The 18,261-nt window shown below is 64.9% G+C and overlaps 6 protein-coding genes across 6 annotated transcripts; 2 read left to right on the top strand and 4 right to left on the bottom strand.

Moving 5' to 3' along the window:
• Positions 1-1,145: 1,145 nt before the first annotated feature.
• EMIHUDRAFT_247791 (hypothetical protein) lies at positions 1,146-2,135 on the bottom strand (the record flags this gene model as incomplete). Its single annotated transcript, XM_005764081.1, has 3 exons — positions 1,146-1,245; positions 1,456-1,742; positions 1,857-2,135. 3 exons carry the CDS (start codon positions 2,133-2,135, stop codon positions 1,146-1,148), a joined length of 666 nt encoding a protein of 221 aa, XP_005764138.1.
• A 2,960-nt stretch (positions 2,136-5,095) lies between these two features.
• Positions 5,096-7,008, top strand: EMIHUDRAFT_446071 (hypothetical protein). Its single transcript, XM_005764080.1, has 3 exons — positions 5,096-5,803; positions 5,936-6,035; positions 6,142-7,008. The coding sequence occupies exons 1-3, from the start codon at positions 5,208-5,210 to the stop codon at positions 6,919-6,921; spliced, it is 1,476 nt and encodes a 491-aa protein (XP_005764137.1). The 5' UTR covers positions 5,096-5,207; the 3' UTR covers positions 6,922-7,008.
• A 404-nt stretch (positions 7,009-7,412) lies between these two features.
• On the bottom strand, positions 7,413-9,436 carry EMIHUDRAFT_247789 (hypothetical protein; the record flags this gene model as incomplete). The annotated part of the gene is made up of 7 exons (XM_005764079.1): positions 7,413-7,428; positions 7,635-7,815; positions 7,889-8,130; positions 8,227-8,614; positions 8,901-8,941; positions 9,015-9,263; positions 9,360-9,436. 7 exons carry the CDS (start codon positions 9,434-9,436, stop codon positions 7,413-7,415), a joined length of 1,194 nt encoding a protein of 397 aa, XP_005764136.1.
• A 1,142-nt stretch (positions 9,437-10,578) lies between these two features.
• On the bottom strand, positions 10,579-10,816 carry EMIHUDRAFT_247788 (hypothetical protein; the record flags this gene model as incomplete). The annotated part of the gene is made up of 2 exons (XM_005764078.1): positions 10,579-10,591; positions 10,665-10,816. The coding sequence occupies 2 exons, from the start codon at positions 10,814-10,816 to the stop codon at positions 10,579-10,581; spliced, it is 165 nt and encodes a 54-aa protein (XP_005764135.1).
• Positions 10,817-11,610: 794 nt separating this feature from the next.
• On the bottom strand, positions 11,611-12,486 carry EMIHUDRAFT_120277 (hypothetical protein; the record flags this gene model as incomplete). The annotated part of the gene is made up of 1 exon (XM_005764077.1): positions 11,611-12,486. The coding sequence occupies one exon, from the start codon at positions 12,484-12,486 to the stop codon at positions 11,611-11,613; it is 876 nt and encodes a 291-aa protein (XP_005764134.1).
• A 345-nt stretch (positions 12,487-12,831) lies between these two features.
• EMIHUDRAFT_459742 (hypothetical protein) lies at positions 12,832-15,036 on the top strand (the record flags this gene model as incomplete). The annotated part of the gene is made up of 7 exons (XM_005764076.1): positions 12,832-13,207; positions 13,323-13,399; positions 13,536-13,648; positions 13,862-13,931; positions 14,040-14,077; positions 14,142-14,258; positions 14,533-15,036. Coding segments are annotated over exons 1-7 (1,152 nt in total), but the record flags the coding sequence as incomplete, so codon positions are not given.
• Between the last annotated feature and the right edge of the window lie 3,225 nt (positions 15,037-18,261).

Here is an 18,261-nt window from a genome sequence, read left to right as displayed (position 1 = left end):
GGCGCCGATCCCACCGAGTAATCAGTCTCCTGCGGCACATGGGGGGCCGCCGATGATGCCCGCGTTCGGCTCGGAAACTCGCCTGCAACCCCTTCGATCTCTCCATGCGGGGGCTTGAAGGGCTCGGAGGGCTCGGAGGGCCCGAGCGTCCGAGCCCACCAGGCCCCTCCGAGCCCGTCTGCGGAGCCCTCCAGCCCTCCGAGCCCTCCGAGCCCTCCGAGCCCTCCGAGCCCTCCGAGCCCTCCGAGCCCCCCGAGCCCGGCTCGGCGGCTCGCCCCTCCGAGCCCTCCGGGCACTCCATCCCTTGTGAGCCCTCCAGAGCCCTCCCGAGCCCACCAGCGCCACCCTCGTGCCTCTCTGCCCTCCGAGCCCTCCGACCCCTCCGAGCTCTTCACCTCTCCCAAGCCCTCATGAGCCCTCCTACGCCTCGCTTTTGGCCAGCCCTCCCAGCCCCCACCCCTCCTGGGCCCTGCCGCCTGACACCTCTATCGGTGGAGGGCTTTAGCTCACGGTCCACACTCCCGCCCTCCCGACCCCTCCACACCCCTACAGCGGCACCCCTACCCCTCCCGCCGTTTTAGGGCCTGCCCACCCGCACTCCCGGCGGGGAAAGTCAAAGTGGGTCTTAAAGTGCGCGCGTTGCGGGGAGAGAGAGAAGTCGCCAAGTCCCACGTCAGAGCGGACGCGGTCCGCAGCGCAGCGGAGCACCGGGACGCGAGACGCGCAGCTCTTACGTACATTCCCGTAGGAGGACTCTGCTGACAGGGTTTTGCGATGAGGAGCGACCCGAAGGGTTTCTCGGAGGTTAGTGCACCACTAACCGCCGAATTCTTTTTGCTCGGCTACCTGGGGAATCCTCTTCAATTTTTGGTTAAGAGATAAGACGACTGACGAGTCGAGAGACGAGAGGATCGCTCCATCGCGCATCGGATCTGTGAGAGAGGTGGCTCTGTGCATGCAGCAACCAGCATGGCATTTGGCCACCATGTGGGAGAGAGAATTTGAAGACAGAACCAAGCCTCTCGCATTCGTAACTTCGCGCGCTCTTTTCTCTCCTACTCCTCTCTCCCACATCTTCCCACCAATATGAACATACAGTAAGACACGCCGAAGCCGCCGAGCGAGCGAGCGCGACGCTCCTCCCGTCACAACCTGCCCATCAGCACCGTGACCTGCCTCGCGTCCGCCCCGGTCAGAGCCGGCGGGCGGACGCGGAAGAGGAGCGCCGCGTTGGCTGCGCCGACCCTCGCCTCCACGAGCGCTCTGTCGCAGCCGGCGGCGGCGCGGCGCAGCGCCCGCTGCGGCTGGCTCCCGCGTGCGAGCCTCTCCTTGACGAAGGAGCCCGACAAAAAGGTCTTGAGGTAGATGGCGGCGCGCTCCAGCGTCGCCGTGCGCACTCGGTGGGGCGGCCGCGGCGGCGCCGCGCGCCGCAGCTGCTCGTTGAGCGGCAGCAACCTCTGCCGCCAGATCTTCTGCAGGTGGACGTGGTGGCCGTGCACCTCGTACGGCGCGCCGAGCGAGCGCCACAGGCTCGCCTCCAGCGAGACGGACTGGCCCTGCGACAGCTGGAAGGAGCCTCCGCCGTCGTCCCACGCGCAGTGCAGCAGTCCGCTCCCTACGACGCCACCCACACGGCCGGGCTCGCTGAAGAGCGTGATGCGATCGACGCGGTGCGCGCCGTGAAGCAGCACGTCGCCTCGCGGGAGGGACGGCGCCGACCGCTCAATCTGTCGGAAGGCGGCCTGCGTCAGCATGTCGTCGGCGTCGAGCCGCACGAATGTGATCCACCCACACTGGCGCCGCTGCAGGAGTAGCTGCCGCGCCCCCGCCGCCGCGGCCGCGCCGCTCCTGAAGACGTGCGCAGCACCGCTCGGCCACGTGAGCGCGGCGGCGTCCAGCTGGGCCTCTGTTCGGTTGGACGAGTAGGTCCCGCCGAGGAGCACAAGGGCGTCGTGTGAGGCCGACGGGTGACCTGCTTGTGTGTGCCGGTGGAAGGCGGCCGCCGCCGTTACCGACGGCAGCACAAGCTCAGCCAGCCAGCGAAGGCCCTCGCGCACCCGCGCGGGTCGGTGCTCACCCCAGAGCGAGATCTTGACGGCGTAGCAGCGCGACGTTGGCAGCGACGTTGGCTCCATCGCGCCCGGCCATAAAAAGCCGAGGATTTGATGGTGGTGTTGTAGGGTGCCTTAGATTGGCTTCCAACGATAAGACGTACTGAGGTGTTCGGAGGAGGAATCCGGCCAGCACGGGTACAAAGAGGGCTACCCGGAGAATCCCCAGCCAGCTGCGGAAACGTAGTGTCGCTCAAGAGGTGCGATACTTACTGCGGGGGAGTGTAAGTAAGTGAGGTGCCTATATGGGCTTCCAGTATCGGACCTTCAAGACATGCGCTTTTGGCCGGTGGCCTCCCTCGCGCCTCGGACAAAAGGGTCCCAACTCCTTGGATGCATGCCAAACACTCTGCATGCCACACACATGCGGTGTGAGGCCTCGTCGCGCCACAGGGAGGGGGGCGGAGGAGGAGGAGCATTTTTTGCAAGTGTCCGAGCGGTCCCGAGCGGCCCCAGAGCACCGCAGAACGCCGACACAAACAACAAGATGGCGGGCTGTCCGACCACTCCTCTGACCACTCCTCCCTCCGACGACCTCTCCTCCGACCAAGACTCGCACGGGGGCACCGGCTCTAACTAGCGACGCTAATGATGAGATCCTCGATGTGCTATGACTTTCTCGGCTACGGTTCCGACTCCGGCTCCGGCTAGTTGACAAGCTGCCGAGCCCAACCAAGTCACTGTGGAGTGCGTCCGTGCTTGAGCACTTGAGCACTGGATAGGGCCGATTCCGCGTGGTACGGGACCCCTCGATCGTCTCGCCCTCCCTCACTGGTGTGTTCATCGGGGGGGGGGGCATAACAAACACGGTACAGGATCGAGGTGCACGCTGCCGAAGCAGTGTCGTCCCCCCTCTCCTCGACGGTGATGCTGATGGCGGTGTGACCGATCGAGCTACAAGAGGAGCTTGTTCAGCAGGATCCGGGCCGTCGGATGCACTACCTCACTGGGTCTGAGACCACCGCACGGCCAGCCCTTCACCACTCCGGGTTTGCGTGGAGTCGAACCACTCCGGTATGGGCGAGCCCATTGATTTGAGTTGAGTCCCTTCTCGCCTGCGGGAAGCAGTGGGGAGTGCGTTTCTGCTCCTAGCGGGGTTGGGGCGGGCGGGGGGCGGGGCGGGGCGGGGCCGGGGGGGCGGGGGGGGCGGGGGGGGGGGGGGTCGTAACCGAGCGAGAGCTCAGACGTAGCAACTTGTAGACGTACTACACACACACAAAGTCCGAATGCTTCCATCTGATTAATTTTCCATTTTCCTCCGTTCATGAAGTCCGTCTCGATCTGGAGGAGACGGGTCAACCCCGTGAGGACCAGATCACGTTCACATTGTCGTAGCCGGAGAGGAGGCTGACCTTTAGCTCTTGGAGACCACCTTCTGGTTTTCCCCCCAAACCATTCGGCCAACTTTTACCGAATGCCAAAGTGACCCGAGCCGCCGGGTGCCCCGCCGCGAGGTGGGGTGCTAGTATGAGCCCGACCCAGGTCGTAGTGTTCTTGCTCCCAGCGCTTGCGCTTCGGCGGTTAGTGGTGCACTAACCTCCGAGAAACCCATCGGGTCGCTCCTCATCGCAAACCCTGTCAGCAGTCCTCCTCCGGGAATGTACGTAAGAGCTACATACGCATACACTGAGAGAGAGAGAGATGCAAAGATCAACCGCCTTGCGCGCAAGGCTCAACGCTCGGGCGTTGACCGCACCGCGTACCCTCCCCACTCCCGCCTCTCATTTGTGTCACACCACGCGGAACGCATTTCCATCGCTTCGGTGAAGGGGGTGAACCGCGCCATCCTCGATCGCCGTGCAAAGCTCGCTTCCGAGCTCTCACGCCGCGCGTAGGGCCCTTAGGGGCCTAGAGAACACAACCCCCTCTCCCTTTTCTCCCAGTAAGCTAAAAGTACACATACACTGAGAGAGAGAGAGAGAGATCTCCCTTTTCTCCCAGTAAGCTAAAAGTACGTACACTGAGAGAGAGAGTAGCTAAAAACACATACACTGAAAGTTGCATTTTACCACTCGGGCCTCGCGTCTCGAGGGGAGGACGGCTCGTAACTGAGGTTCGCCGTCAGGGACAGTCGTCCTCCCCTCCCTCCGACGTCCTCTACGAGGGGGGGACTCCGAACGGCCGAGCATGCCCTCGCATGCCGGACAACTAGGTAGGTCATAGACCTCCCCCCCTCTCCGAGGGCAGAGGCTGCCGCCTCTCGGATACTCGGCCATTCCAACGGCCAGGCCGCTCGCTTAAGGCTGATTGGCTAGACGAGCGGCCTACCTCCAACGGGGCGGTCTGGATCACGGGGGATGACATCCTGCCTCCCGGCACGCCGGGAGGAGGTGGGTGCTCCGCCGCCGGACCGCCCTCTCCACCACCCTCGCCCAGGGATCTACAACGCTGTCTCAAGGTCCGACAGGTTCGGCACCGGGCACCGCCTCGGTATACAAAATGCGCCTGCGGGCGGACCCTTACAGATCACAGATCACTCGGGCAAATACCGGTGAAACGTCAGAAAAGCGCGTCGGCGGCCGCGTCTCCAGAGAGCTTTGCATGCCATGAAGCGGCCGGCGCGCCACCGCAGCTCACCAATGGAGCTTGCGACAGAAGCACTGATATGTGCGCAGCGGATCATGATGTTGGTCGCGCCATGCGAGAGGACAACCACAGCGCACAGGCCACAGATGCTTGCTCGGACGCGGACCCGCCGTGCGAGTTGCAGACCCGGAGGAGGCCGACCCAGCTTATCCCGAGAGAGGCCTTGCCCAAGGGTCAGCCATGTGGGGTCATGTGGCCAAAACTTTTACCGAACTTCCGTGCTAGATTTTTTTTTTGAGATATGGGACTCTTACGTACATTCCCGGAATTTCTTGTCGTGGCTCCTAAAAAATAGGCCTTTGGGGGTTGTGTTTTTGCGTAACAGCTCCACAGTCTAGAAGAAGAGAGAATCAGTTTACAATTCTTTTAGCATCGATTAGATTTCTTGCCTCCGAAGGGCAGGCTCCTTGCTTGCCGCCACCAACGCCGGCTCCTGCCGGAGTGCAAAACGCCCTCCCGACTCAACGGGACCAAGGATATCCACCTCGAGACGTCGATAGAAGCCACAAGATGGCTCAGTTTCGAGTCAACGGTCTGGAGTTCGCATGCCTGTTTCACAACGAGTCGTCGTCGGGCGAGCTCGACACCGTCTCTAGCTCGGACGACTCGTTGCCACACACCTTCTGGGCCGGCGTGATACTCTCCGTCATCGCTGATGTCATCATCGCAATCTCTCTCAACACGCAAAAGATCGCGCACAATCGAAACGCGGACCGCCAGACCGGGAGGCCATCGAAAGCGTTCATTCGTCTGCCTCTCTGGTGGGTGGGTATCACGCTCAACGCTCTGGGGGAGGTCGGCAACATGTTGGCCTACGGGCTGGCGCCCGCGGCTGTTGTGGCGTCTGTCGGCTCCGTTGGGGTCGTCGTCAATCAGATTATTGCAGTCTGCTGCCTCAAGGAGCAAGGCCGCAAGCGCGACCTCGGAGGCATCTGCGGCGTCGTCGCTGGAGTCGTGCTCATCATCTTCGGCGTTCCGGAAACAGAAAAGGAACTGACGGTGCAGGTCATGCTCTCCGCAGAGGTGTTCCTCGCGCCACGCGCGTACGTCTACCTCAGCGCGCTCGTGGTTGTCATCGCCGTCCTCGTCATCTTTGTCGAGCCGAGGCGCGCTGACGCTCATCGGCACACTCCTCGCGCCGCCGCCGCCGCCGCTGCCGCCACCGCCACTGCCGCCGCCGCCGCCGCCGCCGCCCCCCCGCACGGCACCGCCTCACCGCCGCGAATCGGCCTCTGCAGGTATGCAGAGCGGCACATCCTCGTCTGGCTGACGCTGTGCTCTGTCATCTCCTCGATGACGGTGGTCGCATGCCGTGGCTTCTCCTCCCTTGTCACCCAGGTGGCCTGCCGGCCCCGCACCCCGCCGCTCGCCACCGTTCTAGCGCACGTGAGCTAGCCCTCGGCCTCGCCCGTCACACACCTGACTTCACCCGTCGCTCGTGCAGGCGGCGAGTGACTGCGCCGCCGAGCATTGCGTCGACGACGTGCTGCGGCCGCCATGCTCTCAGACCCTCGCGCACTGGTTCTTCTGGCTGCTGCTCGTCGTGATCATCGTCACCGCAGTCTGGTCCGCCTACTACCTCAACAAGGCGATGCAGTTCTTTGGCAACTCGGAGACGGTGCCCGTCTATTACTGCACTTTCATGCTCATGTCCATCGTCGGCGGCGCACTCGTCTTCAACGAGTTTGAAACCGTCCGAGGCGCGCAGCTGGCCATGTTTCTGAGCGGTGTGGTGCTCGCTATTCTCGGCGTCTGGCTCATCACATCTGGCCGCCACTCGTCGCCCGCGGCGGCGCTCAGCCAGAGCCCGTCGCGCCGTGTCAGCTCGTTCGCACGTGAGGCGAGTGGCGATTCGGTGACCAAGCCGCCGCCGGCCGCGCCCGCCTCGGGCGACTCGGATGGCACGATAGCCGTGGCGGGCGAGGAGAAGGGCTCGGGCTCGCGTCCGCACTCGAGTGCCGACCCCTCGCCTCCCTGGACGGTGCGGGTCGATGCGGCGGCGCCGCCGCCGCTGACAGTGCCGAGCTCGCAATCGGAGGATGTGCTGGTCGCCAACCCAATCGCTTCGCTCATGGGTGCTCTGTCGCCGGGTCGAAAGGAGCCATCCAGCGCGGGGAGCAGCGCGCTGAGCAGAGCGCGGCAGCAACGTCTTTTTTCTTCCTCCACCCAGCGAGCATTGGCAGAGGCGTGCGACGAAGGCGACGAGGCCACTGTCAGTGTCTAGAAACGCTCTCGCACACATCTGTGTATCTCGAACACTGCTACGCCCGAGTTGTTGCTGATATATAATGATTCTGTTTGAGCAGTGGAAAAGATCTCCCATACCCTTCCGAGATTCAGATACGGCTCTGGTTACTTCCCCCAGGATTGGTCTTCTCTGCATGCGGGAACACCCTCGGGCGGCCGGGTGGGGCTGCGGCTGGAGCTAGCATGGCTCGATAGAGCCGAGACCCCGCGTTGAGGCGGCGCTCCTGTGGGCGGCTGTGGAATCGGCAGATTCGACCTTAGATCTCCAGTTTATCTCATCCCAGTGGATGGACGTCCGGACGTCCCTTTGTGTTCCTCTCGCCGTCCGCCAGCGAGACGCTCTGTCGCTGGCGGCCGCAGTTTTCTGTGACCCACCCACCTCTCCCTTGTGTTTTGTCTGGGGAGGGGCTTCTCCTGCGGAGTCGTGCGTGCGCAGGGCTCCTCTTTGCTTTCTTCTACTCCCTACTATCATCTCGTTCCCGTCCTACCAGAGAATTCTCTCGAGAAGTCGAGTCGCGCGCCGCGGTGTGTGTCGGCAGTCCCAGTCGGGACGCGCGCGGCGCGGCGGCTGGGCGTACTGAGGTACTCGTTAGACGCGTTACTCGGGGTGCCACACGCGACACGGTTGCGAGCGGGCGGCACCCCCGCGCTGATCGGATAATTGTTGTTCACTAGTACAGGAACTACAACATAGAGAGCGTGTAGGAGTCTGGGGGTGCCTTGATGATCATTGGCACGTGCAGGTCGGTCTCGTACACCGTGTGCCTCGCCCACGAGCCCTTGTTGCCGAGCTTATAGCCGTGGTCGCTCGCAAAGGTGATGATTGTCTCGTCGTACATTTGCCGCTCCTTGAGCTCGTCGATGAGATATCCTACAAGGTAGGGTCGGTCGACCTCGGGCGTGCTTGCGTGATGGACTGCCGAGCACGAAAGACACTCGCTCACCAATGAGTGTGTCGACGTACGTGATGCAAGCGTAGTAGCCGTGAATGAGTTCACGGGAGAGGCCCTCAGGCAGGTTCCGCTGGCCGCCGTTGGGCCCGCCGCTCCCCGCGTTGTAGTCGCCCCGCTCGATCTCGTTGTACGAGAGCAGCTCAAAATAGTGTACGGAGCGCGGCGGCGCCCCGACAGGTAACCACGGATTTGGTGCGAGGAAGATATCGGAGGCGCTGTACATGTCCCAGTACCTGCCGGGCGTGTTTACAGGCGAGTGAGCACCGGCGTCTGGAGCCCTCCTGGCAGAAAGCGTGTCTCTCGCGCAGGCGGGAGTGGCTGCGGCGCACTTTTTGGGGCACGCGAAGGGAAGGTGTGGGCGGTTGTAGCCGGCGCCGATGAAGAAGGGTGTCTTCATTGCCTTGGCGAGGCGAATGTCTGACATGATCTTGCGCGTCATCAGGCCATCGGGATGGACCCAGTCGTCCACGTCCGCCGCCTCCACCAACGGCCGGTTTGTGCGATCGAACGTCACGCCCGGCTTCGGGGCATACTCTCGGGGCCCATACGTTCTGGCGTAAGCGGAGTAGTTGAGAGCAATTTCCTCCTCCAGTTCGCTGGAGTGGCTGCCGACGACATCCGGCGAACGCGTTGAGGCTCTTGCGAACTCGCTAAGCTCCGCCGGCTTCTCTTCGCTCGCTCGCCGGCCGATGGGCTCCACCAAACGGCAACATAAGCCTGCACGCAGCGGCAGACATCAGCCAACACGTTGGGGCACGTGCGCGAGGAGCGCGCGCCACACCTGTGCTGCGGTTGCAAGCGGGGATATCGCCACCTGCGGGCGGGCGGGCGGCAGAGGCCAACAGGAGGGATCAACAAGTGATGCCGCGCGCTGCTATTCCCACTCGGCCCTGATACCGGGGGCGGGGAGGAGGGGGGGGGGGAGGGGAAAGGGTGCAGAGGGAGCACTCATGGTCACCCATGTTTGTTGGCATCTACGGAGAGGTTTTAGAAGTGGTGGTACCATGGCCGCAGATCTCGTTCCAAGACTGCTCGTTGTCCAGCCTGAGCAGATGAGGCGTGCTGAAAGCGGCTGCGTCATCGACTCCTGTGTCAGGTGATGGATAGGCCATCGCACCGCTTGTGGTATATCTTCTCGTGTATTTTACCGGATGCGCATGCGGTCTCGGAGCCTGTGTAGTAGAAGAAGCACTGCTCGTATGTGCCATCGTCCTCTAGAGGTTCTACACCGACTCTTCGCCTGATTACGTGTAGGTTGCAGCGTGCCTCGTCGCTGCTGTAGATGGAGCACTTAACAAGGTTGGCGTCGTCGAAGACAATGCCTTCATCGGCCATGTACTTCATGCGATGCCAGAATGTCTCGCAGCTGAAATCCACCCGCGAGATCGGGGCGTAAGGCGGCGGCGGCGGCGGCGGCGGCGGCGGCGGCGGCGGTGGGCTGGTAGTGCAAGCAGGAGCGCACCCGCTACACGCCTCCCAATTGCACTTGTAGGTCCACGGATTGCTGTTTTCCAGGCAAAAGGGACCGCACTGCGACATAGGCGGCAAGGGCGGCGGCAGCGGCGGCGGCAGCGGCGGCGGCGGCGGCGGCGGCGGCGGCGGGCTGGTAGTGCAAGCGGGAGCGCAGCCGCTACACGCCTCCCAATTGCACTTGTAGGTCCACGGGTTGCTGTTTTCCAGGCAAAAGGGACCGCACTGCGACATAGGCGGCGAGGGCGGCGGCGGCGGTAGCGGCGGCGGCGGCGGCGGCGGCGGCGGCGGCGGCGGCGGCGGCGGCGGCGGCGGGCTGGTAGTGCAAGCGGGAGCGCAGCCGCTACACGCCTCCCAATTGCACTTGTAGGTCCACGGGTTGCTGTTTTCCAGGCAAAAGGGACCGCACTGCGACATAGGCGGCGAGGGCGGCGGCGGCGGTAGCGGCGGCGATGGCGACGGCGACGGCGGTGGCGGCAGCGGCGGCGGCGGCGGCGGGGGCGGCGGGCTGGTAGTGCAAGCGGGAGCGCAGCCGCTACACGCCTCCCAATTGCACTTGTAGGTCCACGGATTGCTGTTTTCCAGGCAAAAGGGACCGCACTGCGACATAGGCGGCGAGGGCGGCGGCGGCGGTAGCGGCGGCGGCGGCGGCGGCGGCGGCGGCGGCGGCGGCGGCGGCGGCGGCGGCGGGCTGGTAGTGCAAGCGGGAGCGCAGCCGCTACACGCCTCCCAATTGCACTTGTAGGTCCACGGATTGCTGTTTTCCAGGCAAAAGGGGCCGCACACAGGGGTTGAGCAGGCAGTGCAGCCGCGGCATTGAACCCACTGGCACTTGCCCGTCTGCCCTTCTGAACCTGTCCATGACTGGGTCATGACGAGGCAGTGACGCTGACACGGCAACGAGGCTAGAGTCAGTGCAGGCGGCGTAGATGGCAGAGGCCGTGGAGGCGGCGCAGGCGGCGCCAGCGGCGGAGAGCATTGAGGGGTGCAGCTGCGGCAGTTGTCCCACCTGCTACATTTTTCACTCCACGCCACGGTACTGGCCCAGCAGTGGGGCTGGCAAACACCAACGGCAGCAACGTGGATCAGGGCTGGGTGCATTGGACAGCAGCGGTGGATCGTGGCGATGTGATCCCACTTCTATCATCCGTCGCCAAGATGCAAACACCGCCAGCAACTAAATACAGGCTCATTACAATTGATGAGCGTTGTTATAGTGGCCACCTTTTTGTCGCCACGCCGGGGCGGACCATCGAAACTTTTTTGCTTCTTGTTTTCCTTCTTTCTCACAGCTCACAGGATAAATTTGAGTTGATTCTTGATAGCTATAGAATAATCAGAGAGCGTGGTGTGTGCCGGCTGCGGGCTGGGTGCGAAAGCCGAAACAGCTTTTTGTTTTTTCATCGCAAATACCCAACCAAGAACCAATACCCGGTGCGCATTTTTCATTTTTCTGCGAATTACGAGAGAGTCTCGCCCACCTTGCTCCTTGGACACGACAGCCCACTCTGTCAGGTCTTGCAGGCTTGCAGCACTCTAGCCTCTAGGTTTGCTCTACCTCTAGATGACGCGTGCTTCACAGGGAGCATGCGATATTGTCATTCACGCGTTTTGCGGCAGCTCGTTCTATGAGCCCCGGCCGGCCACCATGCTAACGAAAGTCTCGTAGTCGACGGACCCGGACTCGTCATCGACTCCAAAGGCACGAAGCAGCTCCTATAGGCACGCGCGGAACAAGTCCAAGAGGCGTCCGCCGAGATCGAGCTGGGCGCCGCGACATATGCGCCTCGATGCCGGCGCGACTCACTGCGCCTCCGGCCGCCTCTTCGCCGCCCAAGGCGAGCGAGACGCCGCTCAAAGCCTCGAGCAGCTCACCCGCGTCCAGAAGACCTGACGGCGTCGATGGGGGCTGTGCCGAGAAGGGTGCGAGCTGTGAGCTGAGGGCGTGTGTGCACGTCGAGAGCGGCCGGAGGGGCGGGGAGGGTTGGCCGGAGGGGCGGGTCGGGTCGACTCTGCCGCGAGCTCATCTCTGGGTCTTTGGGAGGAGGGGTGGGGTGCCACCGTTGCCGTCGACGTCGAGCGCGCGGAAGGAGGAGAGGAGCGCGTCGGCGTCGGTCACCTCCTCGCTCGCGCGCCTGGAGATGGTCCGGCAGAGGTCCGGGAACTGTCCCGAGACGGCGGGCGCGGTGCCTCTCCTCGCTCGCGCGCCGCGCCATCAGCCGCAAAAACGCGCGCTCGTCCACCTAGTTCCACACTCCACCCTCCAGAGGGCAGCTCAGCACGGGCTCCATCAAGGAACGGGGTGCGACCACCGTGTCGGTGCTCGCGTCGCCGTCCGCCGCTGTCACCACCCTCCGCAGCTCCTCCTCCGAGGAGAAGGGCATGCCCAGCGCCTCGCACGCCGCCGCCAGCTCCTCCGCGTCGAGCACGCCGTCGCCGTTCCGGTCGAGCGCGCGAAAGACGGACTGCATCTCCTCGGTCTGCTGCTCCGTCACCCAGCCGTCGCCCGCCGCGCCGCGCAGCAGCTCGGGCGCCCTCCGCACCGCCTGCACCGCGCCAAGCAGCTCCTTGAGCCTCACGAGTGGCGCCAGGGCGGCCGGGTCGAGCTCCCTCAGCCGGTCCAGCCGCTCCCCCTCCCCTGCGAGCAAACCGTCCAGCTTCTCCTCGAGCCGCTTCCGACGCTTGTAGCTGAGCACGAACCGGTCGACGCAGCCGGCGCGAGGCACGTACAGGTGCACCATCGGCAGCAGCAGCACGCGCTCTTCCCTGCAGACCTGCTGCGCCTGCTTGTAGTTCACTTCGAAGAAGTCCGCCTGGCCGGAGAAGCGCTTGGCCGCCGCCTCGTAGACCGGCGCTAGGCGGCGGCACGCAGGGCACTGTGGAGAGAAGAACTTGACGACGCCGACTCTCTCCACGGCCGCGAGCGACGATGCAAAGTTCGACGCGTCTAGCTGCGCCACCGAGCCCTTCTTCCTCGTGCGGCTCTGCTCCCGGGCGGCGAAGGCGGCGCGGGCTGCAGCCGCCTCTGTCTTCCACGCCTCGTTCAAGCCCATGCGCGCGCCTCTGGTGCGCAGCGTCGCACGAGGAGACGGGATCAGGGCGAGTGCGAGGATCAGCATTTTCAAGCAGGCTCCTGCAAGCAGGCTCCTGCTCGCGGAGTCCTGGGCGGGCTCCGATGACCTGTTTGTTTCCTTTCTTCAGCGTTGTTCTCTAACGGCCCTACGCGCGGCGTGAGAGCTTGGAAGCGAGCTTTGCACGGCGATCGAGGATGGCGCCTCTCTCTCTCTCTCCAATGTATGTGGCTCTTAATTCCCGTAGCGGAGGACTATGCTAAAAGGGTTTGCGATGACGAGCAATGGTTTTAGAAACAAGGAGTTTTGCAGGAGACGACGAAAAAGAAAGCGTCTGGCAAGTGTGGTGGCGGTCGGGCGGTGTGCTTGGGCACCAATACTACTTTCAGCTCGATGCATCTCCACACCGCCACTAAGCTGCTCTACCTTGCATTCCTCAGCGGCGGCGACGGGCTGCGCGTGTTCCGCCCGTCTTCAATCACCATCCGGCGGCAGGTCGGCCAGCTCGGCTTCGCCACGGAGACTGAGTGGCAGTATGCGGGCGGCAAGCGGAACCCGCTCGATCCGAGCCAGCCCTCTCGCACGGTCGAGGCGTCGGGCGCATCGGTGCGCCTCTTTGAGGCGCGGCTGGCCGACGGCAGCCGCTCGCTCCTCAAGGAATTTCTCGGCGCGGAGGCCCGCGCGATCGGAGATAGAGAGCTGGCCGTGTACCGGCACCTCGAGGAGGAGGCGGGAGGCGCGCCGGACCTCAGCGTGGGGACGCTCTGCGGTCACATGATCTCGGACGAGGCGAGCCCGCAAAGACACCCGACGCAAAGACGCTGACACCTCGGCAGACACCTCGGCAGACACCTCGCAGACACCTCCGAGGCACCGCCCGAGAGGCCATACCGCCGACGCCCTACAGGCGTTTGAGACCAGAGGCTTCCGAGAGGCGTGGGAGGCGTCCTTTGGCCTCGCCGTCCCTCCGCCCGCCGCAGGCCCGCCCGCCCGCCCGCCCACCCCCCGGTCTCCCCGGCCCAGCCACGGCCGGCGGAAGCTGCGCTAGTGCAGCTTCTCTTCTTGCGGCGTTGACGAGCGGGTCAGTGGTTGGCTAGGCCGGCTCTGGCTCATCTTTCGGTGGGTGCCGCTCCGCACCATCGGCGGCTTCGCGCGCGTGGAGCAGCCACCGGCGGGATTGGCGGGGCTTTTCGACTGGGGCGCCGCGCAGGCGCCTGAGCTCACGGCTGCCTCTCTCCCTCTCTCTCTCTCTCTCTCTCTCTCTCTCTCTCTCTCTCTCTCTCTCTCTCTCTCTCTCTCTCTCTCTCTCTCTCTCTCTCTCTCTCTCTCTGCTCTCCGTACCGCCTCTCCCCGCGCCGCAGCCTCTCTCTTCGCTGCCGCCCCTGCCTCCACCGCCACCGCCCTCGCTGCCTCTGCCGCCCAGGCGCGCCGCGAGTGGGTGCGCACCGCGTCGCGCGAGTCGCTGCGCGCGCTGGCAGCGCTGCACGCGGCGGGCGAGGCGGTCTAGATGCTGCGGTCTAGATGCGTGTGGTCTTGATGCTGAGCACAGCGGCCCCTGGTGTGCGCTCGCTCACCTCTTCCCCCCTGCACGCGCACTCTAGGCGTCGCGCACCGCTCGCTCGGCTCCTCGTCGCTGCTGGTGCCGACGCGGCGCGGAGGCGGCGCGAGGTTGGCCGGGGTGACGCGATACGGCGCGGGAGTAGGTGTCGACGTACGAGCAGCGCGAGGCGGCGCGGCTGCGCGTGACGCTCGTCGACCTCGGCTTCGCCGCCACGCCCGCGCTCCTCTCTGCCGAGGAGATTGCGGCGGCGATGCGGCAGGCGCGCGGGGCGCGGCCCGGAGAGTCCCCAAAAGCGTGGCGGAGAGCGCTCGAGAGTACCCGAGCGGAGTGCTCGGAGAGATTGCGGCGGCGATGCGCGGCAGGCGCGCGGGTCGTACAGTGGCTGCCCAGGCCGCCCACCGCTCCGTGGGAGATTGACACAGACGGGCGGGCAGAGAATGTCGACGCGCTCCGGCGGCCTCTCTCCCCCCCTTAACCGGTGCCGGTGGCGGCCGGTGCCTCCCCCCCCCCCAACCGGTGCCTTGCCCGCGCAGGCCGGGTGCGGCCCGACGGGCGTGCTGCCGCTCCTCACCCTGTACGACCTGCACGGGCTCGGCTACGTCCTCCTCGAGCTAGTCCTCTCCGCCCTCGTCCCTCGCCCGGCCGGCGGAGGCGGAGGCGTGCGGCCGCCGCCCGAGCTGCAGCAGCTCAAGCGGCTCGTCGAGGACGTCTTCAGCGACGACGTCGCGCGCGGCTTCCGCGACTACTGCGCCGAGGAGCCGGGGTGGGAGGCGGCGGTGGCGCTGCTCGACGAGGGCGGCGGCGCCGGCTGGGACCTGCTTCAGAGCCTCGTCGATTGCCACACGCCCGCGGCGGCGGGCAGCGTGAGCGCGCAGTCGCTGCTGGACAGCTCGGTTTGGCTCCGGCCAGGGGGCAGGTAGGGCGGGCGTGCTGGCGGTTTTATTCCCTACGCGCGTTTCGAAAAGAAAGACAAAGAGAAATCGTCGCGCAGGAGTCCAGAGAGATCTCACTGTTTAAAAGTTCAGACTGTCAGTGTCACTGATCACAGCGGGTTTATACCAAAACAAACCAACTCGTGCACTCCACAAGTGCTCCAAGATCGTCGTAAAGGGCGTAGACTTACGCTCTAACGGTCTACGCCTTTAATCCATAAAGCATAATCGTCGCAGGAACGGACAAAAATGGCAAAAAGAAAGGGACTAGGGAGGCGACGGCGAAACGGACAGACCAAGCCAGGACCAAGCTAGGGCTGGGGCCTGGGGGGAGGACAGACACGTCCCCACCTTTGCGCTTTGCAGGATTTTCCTCTGGGGGGAGGCGGGGCCCCTAGGGGGTACCCATGCGGGGGGGAGATGGGGTCCCATGGCTCGCCGCAGGCGCCGATTTCGCGATGTTTTCTTTTTTGCGCGATTTCTACTTGTTTTTATGAGAATTTCGCGTAGCGACCATGGTCCATGCTATCACGCCTTGCGACATCCTTTCGGCGCTGCTGACCGTGCCATGCTGCTCAACTGACCGCCTGCATAGCTCGCGGCCTTAGTCTTCGGCATTCCAGTGACGACCTGATCGTACGGCCAGTAGGAAGGTGTCCTTCCAGCGCGTGCACGCTTCTGACGCAATGCGCGTCACAAACTGCCTCGGATTGGCTGCTGGCACTCTCGAGGCTATGCCTACACAGCCTCGCGCGCATGGGCAGTCAAGAGGGACCATGGCACCTTCTCACGACAGCGCCGGTGCTTCTCTCTTGGACCGGCAAACGTGGTGGTCTCGTGTCACCAATGTGGGACCAGTGCGGCATCGCGCCATCGACAGCTCTGAACTGCGCCTCACCACTGACCGGGAAGGCCGCCAAGTGGGTCAGCACCGGTCGCACATGGTGGCAGCAGTCAGCAGCGCATGTCTGATAGCTAGAGCAGCAGCATCAGGGTCGCAGGGTCGGATCATGTCAAGCCTCTCGCCCGGCCGGCCGCGTGCAGACGTTGGCCTGTCTACTGTCTGGAGTGATCTGTCGGCGGTCAGTACGCGACCGATCAGGTTGGAGTTTTCTGATGACTGGAGGGTCTGTCTGTATGTACTCCTCGAGATCTTTCCAAATCTGCCCTCTGATTAACCTAGCTTAATCGGGAAGTCGATGCTAACGGAGACTAGCGGAGCCGGGGCCCCGTTTCCGCACTGCGCGGCGCACGGTGCCTCCGGGGGGCCCCGCCTCCCCCCTGAGGGATTTTCAGTGTATGTAGCTCTTATACGTACATTCCCGGAGGAGGACTGCTGCGGAGAGAGAGAGATTGACAGATTGTGTCTGGATTCTGTTTGTGTTTGTTGTTGTAGGATTGCTGACGGGGTTTGCGATTTTGCAAGCAAGGGCGAGGGTGAGCGTGCAGCGCGGCGCTGAGAGGGCGGGACCGGAGCACTTGGAACTATCATTACACAATGAGGGCCGGGGAGCTACGAAAGAAAGAAAGAACACAGACAGCCCAAGGGAGGGATGGCACTTGGAGCACTTGGAGCACTTGGAGCACTTGGAGCAGTTTGCGCACTTATAGTTAGAGGCTGCGCAGGCCGTCCCGTTTGCTGTTTGAAACGCCTGTTGCGCTGGCCGCTGGCGCTGCGCGCGCGCGCTGGCCGCTGGCCGCTGCCGGGGCTCTGTCTCACACTCTCACGTGCCGCAATATGTGTCACACACGGCGGCTTCTGCCACCTCTCGATTGGTTCCACTTTCTACGCACACCTACTGGGGAAGGGGCGCTTGGGAGCCGGGGCGGGGGCGGGGGCGGGGGCGGGGGCGCGCAGCGCGGCGGCGCGGCGCGCGCAACAGAGGGTAGGGTGGGGAAGACGGCGAGGAGGGGGCGGCGGCGGCGGCGGCGGCGGCAGCGCGCGCGCGGCGCGCGCGACGGGGGGGCGGAGCAGCGACCGCTGGCGCGGCCGCTGCTCCGTCTGTGCCAGGGACGCGCGCTCTGCGCCGCTGCAGAGCGTGCGCGTCAGGGCAAGGGGCATGCGTGGCGGCGCGGGACGCGCGGCGGCGGCGGCCTCCGTGAGCGGTGAGGCGGCCGGGCGAGGGCGCGGCGGGTGACGGGTCAAGGGAGCAGACCACACCCGGCGTCGCTTTTTGAGCGACGCTGTGGCACGCCTGCGCAGGGGCCGCAGGGCGGTCAGTTGTGGGGCGAGGCGGTGCCGGCCGCGGGCCGGGTGCAAGGCGCCGGCCTCGGCGCCGCCTCGGCGCGCCGCACGGGCCGCGGCGGGTGACGGGTCAAGGGAGCAGCCCACACCCGGCGTCGCTTTTTGAGCGACGCTGTGGTACGCCTGCGCAGGGGCCGCAGGGCGGTCAGTTGTGGGGCGAGGCGGTGCCGGCCGCGGGCCGGGTGCAAGGCGCCGGCCTCGGCGCCGCCTCGGCGCGCAGCACGGGCGCGGCGAGCCTCTGAGCGGGAGCCGAAGGTTTGCCTGTGGGAGGGAGGTGGGAGGTGGGAGGTGGTGGGGGTGATTTGACTTTGCCCGCAGAGGCCGTCCCTAGCTGTGAACAGCAAAACGCGAGAGTATTTCTTGTTTGTGGGCCGCGCCTCTCACAGCCCATCCACGTCTAGTAATCACCATGGCTCTGGCTCTGGCTCTTCTTTCGGGGGCGGGCATCGCTTTATTTGCGGGCGGGCGCCCCGTGGCGCGGCCGGCGGTCGCATTTCGTTCCTCGCGCGTCGCGCTCGCCGATCAGGACGCCACGTGCGTTTCCAATCAAAACGCTTGCGCCGGCCCTCTGGCTCCGCTTGCCAGATCTTGTGCTCCATTGCGCGTAGGCGCGACGCGAGCGGCAACTCGTGGGAGGAGTACGCGCGGCAGCGCGAAGCTGGCCAGCTGCAAGGCGGCTCGATCGACCAGGCAAAGGCGGATATCCAGGTCTTCATCGACAGCGGCGGCGACATGGAGTTTGACGGAGGCGACTCGGGCGGCGGCGTCGTCGGCGACGGCAACACTGACCTCGAGGACCAGCACAACTCTGCCACGCTCGGCGCGCTGCGCGGCGGCATCGCGGACTTGTCGGCCGCCTCGCAGGAGGTCGGCCGTGGCCGTGTCAAGTCTGCGGTCGATGCGCGCACCGCGTCGGCCGGAAAGAACTACTTTGGGCGCTCGACCGGGTACGCCGACAAGAAGATTGAGGAGATCACCGAGGACGACCTCAAGACGGGCCGGTGAGACCGCGCCCTCGCCCTCCCCCCACACCCACCCACCCACACCCACGTCTGTCGCCGGCACCCTCTTGCCTTCCCAGCCTC

The sequence above is a fragment of the Emiliania huxleyi genome, assembly GCF_000372725.1.
Source record: "Emiliania huxleyi CCMP1516 unplaced genomic scaffold EMIHUscaffold_606, whole genome shotgun sequence".
NCBI lineage: Eukaryota > Haptophyta > Isochrysidales > Noelaerhabdaceae > Emiliania > Emiliania huxleyi.
This window is presented reverse-complemented; position numbering and strand designations above follow the sequence as displayed.

What these genes read in the sequence shown, in the direction of transcription:
- EMIHUDRAFT_446071 (XM_005764080.1), top strand. Translation starts at nt 5,208, where the DNA reads ATGGCTCAGTTTCGAGTCAACGGTCTGGAGTTCGCATGCCTGTTTCAC. An exon ending in GTCATCTTTGTCGAGCCGAG is followed by an intron (nt 5,804 to 5,935) that starts GCGCGCTGACGC and finishes CGGCCTCTGCAG; the next exon opens with GTATGCAGAGCGGCACATCC. An exon ending in TCTCCTCCCTTGTCACCCAG is followed by an intron (nt 6,036 to 6,141) that starts GTGGCCTGCCGG and finishes TCGCTCGTGCAG; the next exon opens with GCGGCGAGTGACTGCGCCGC.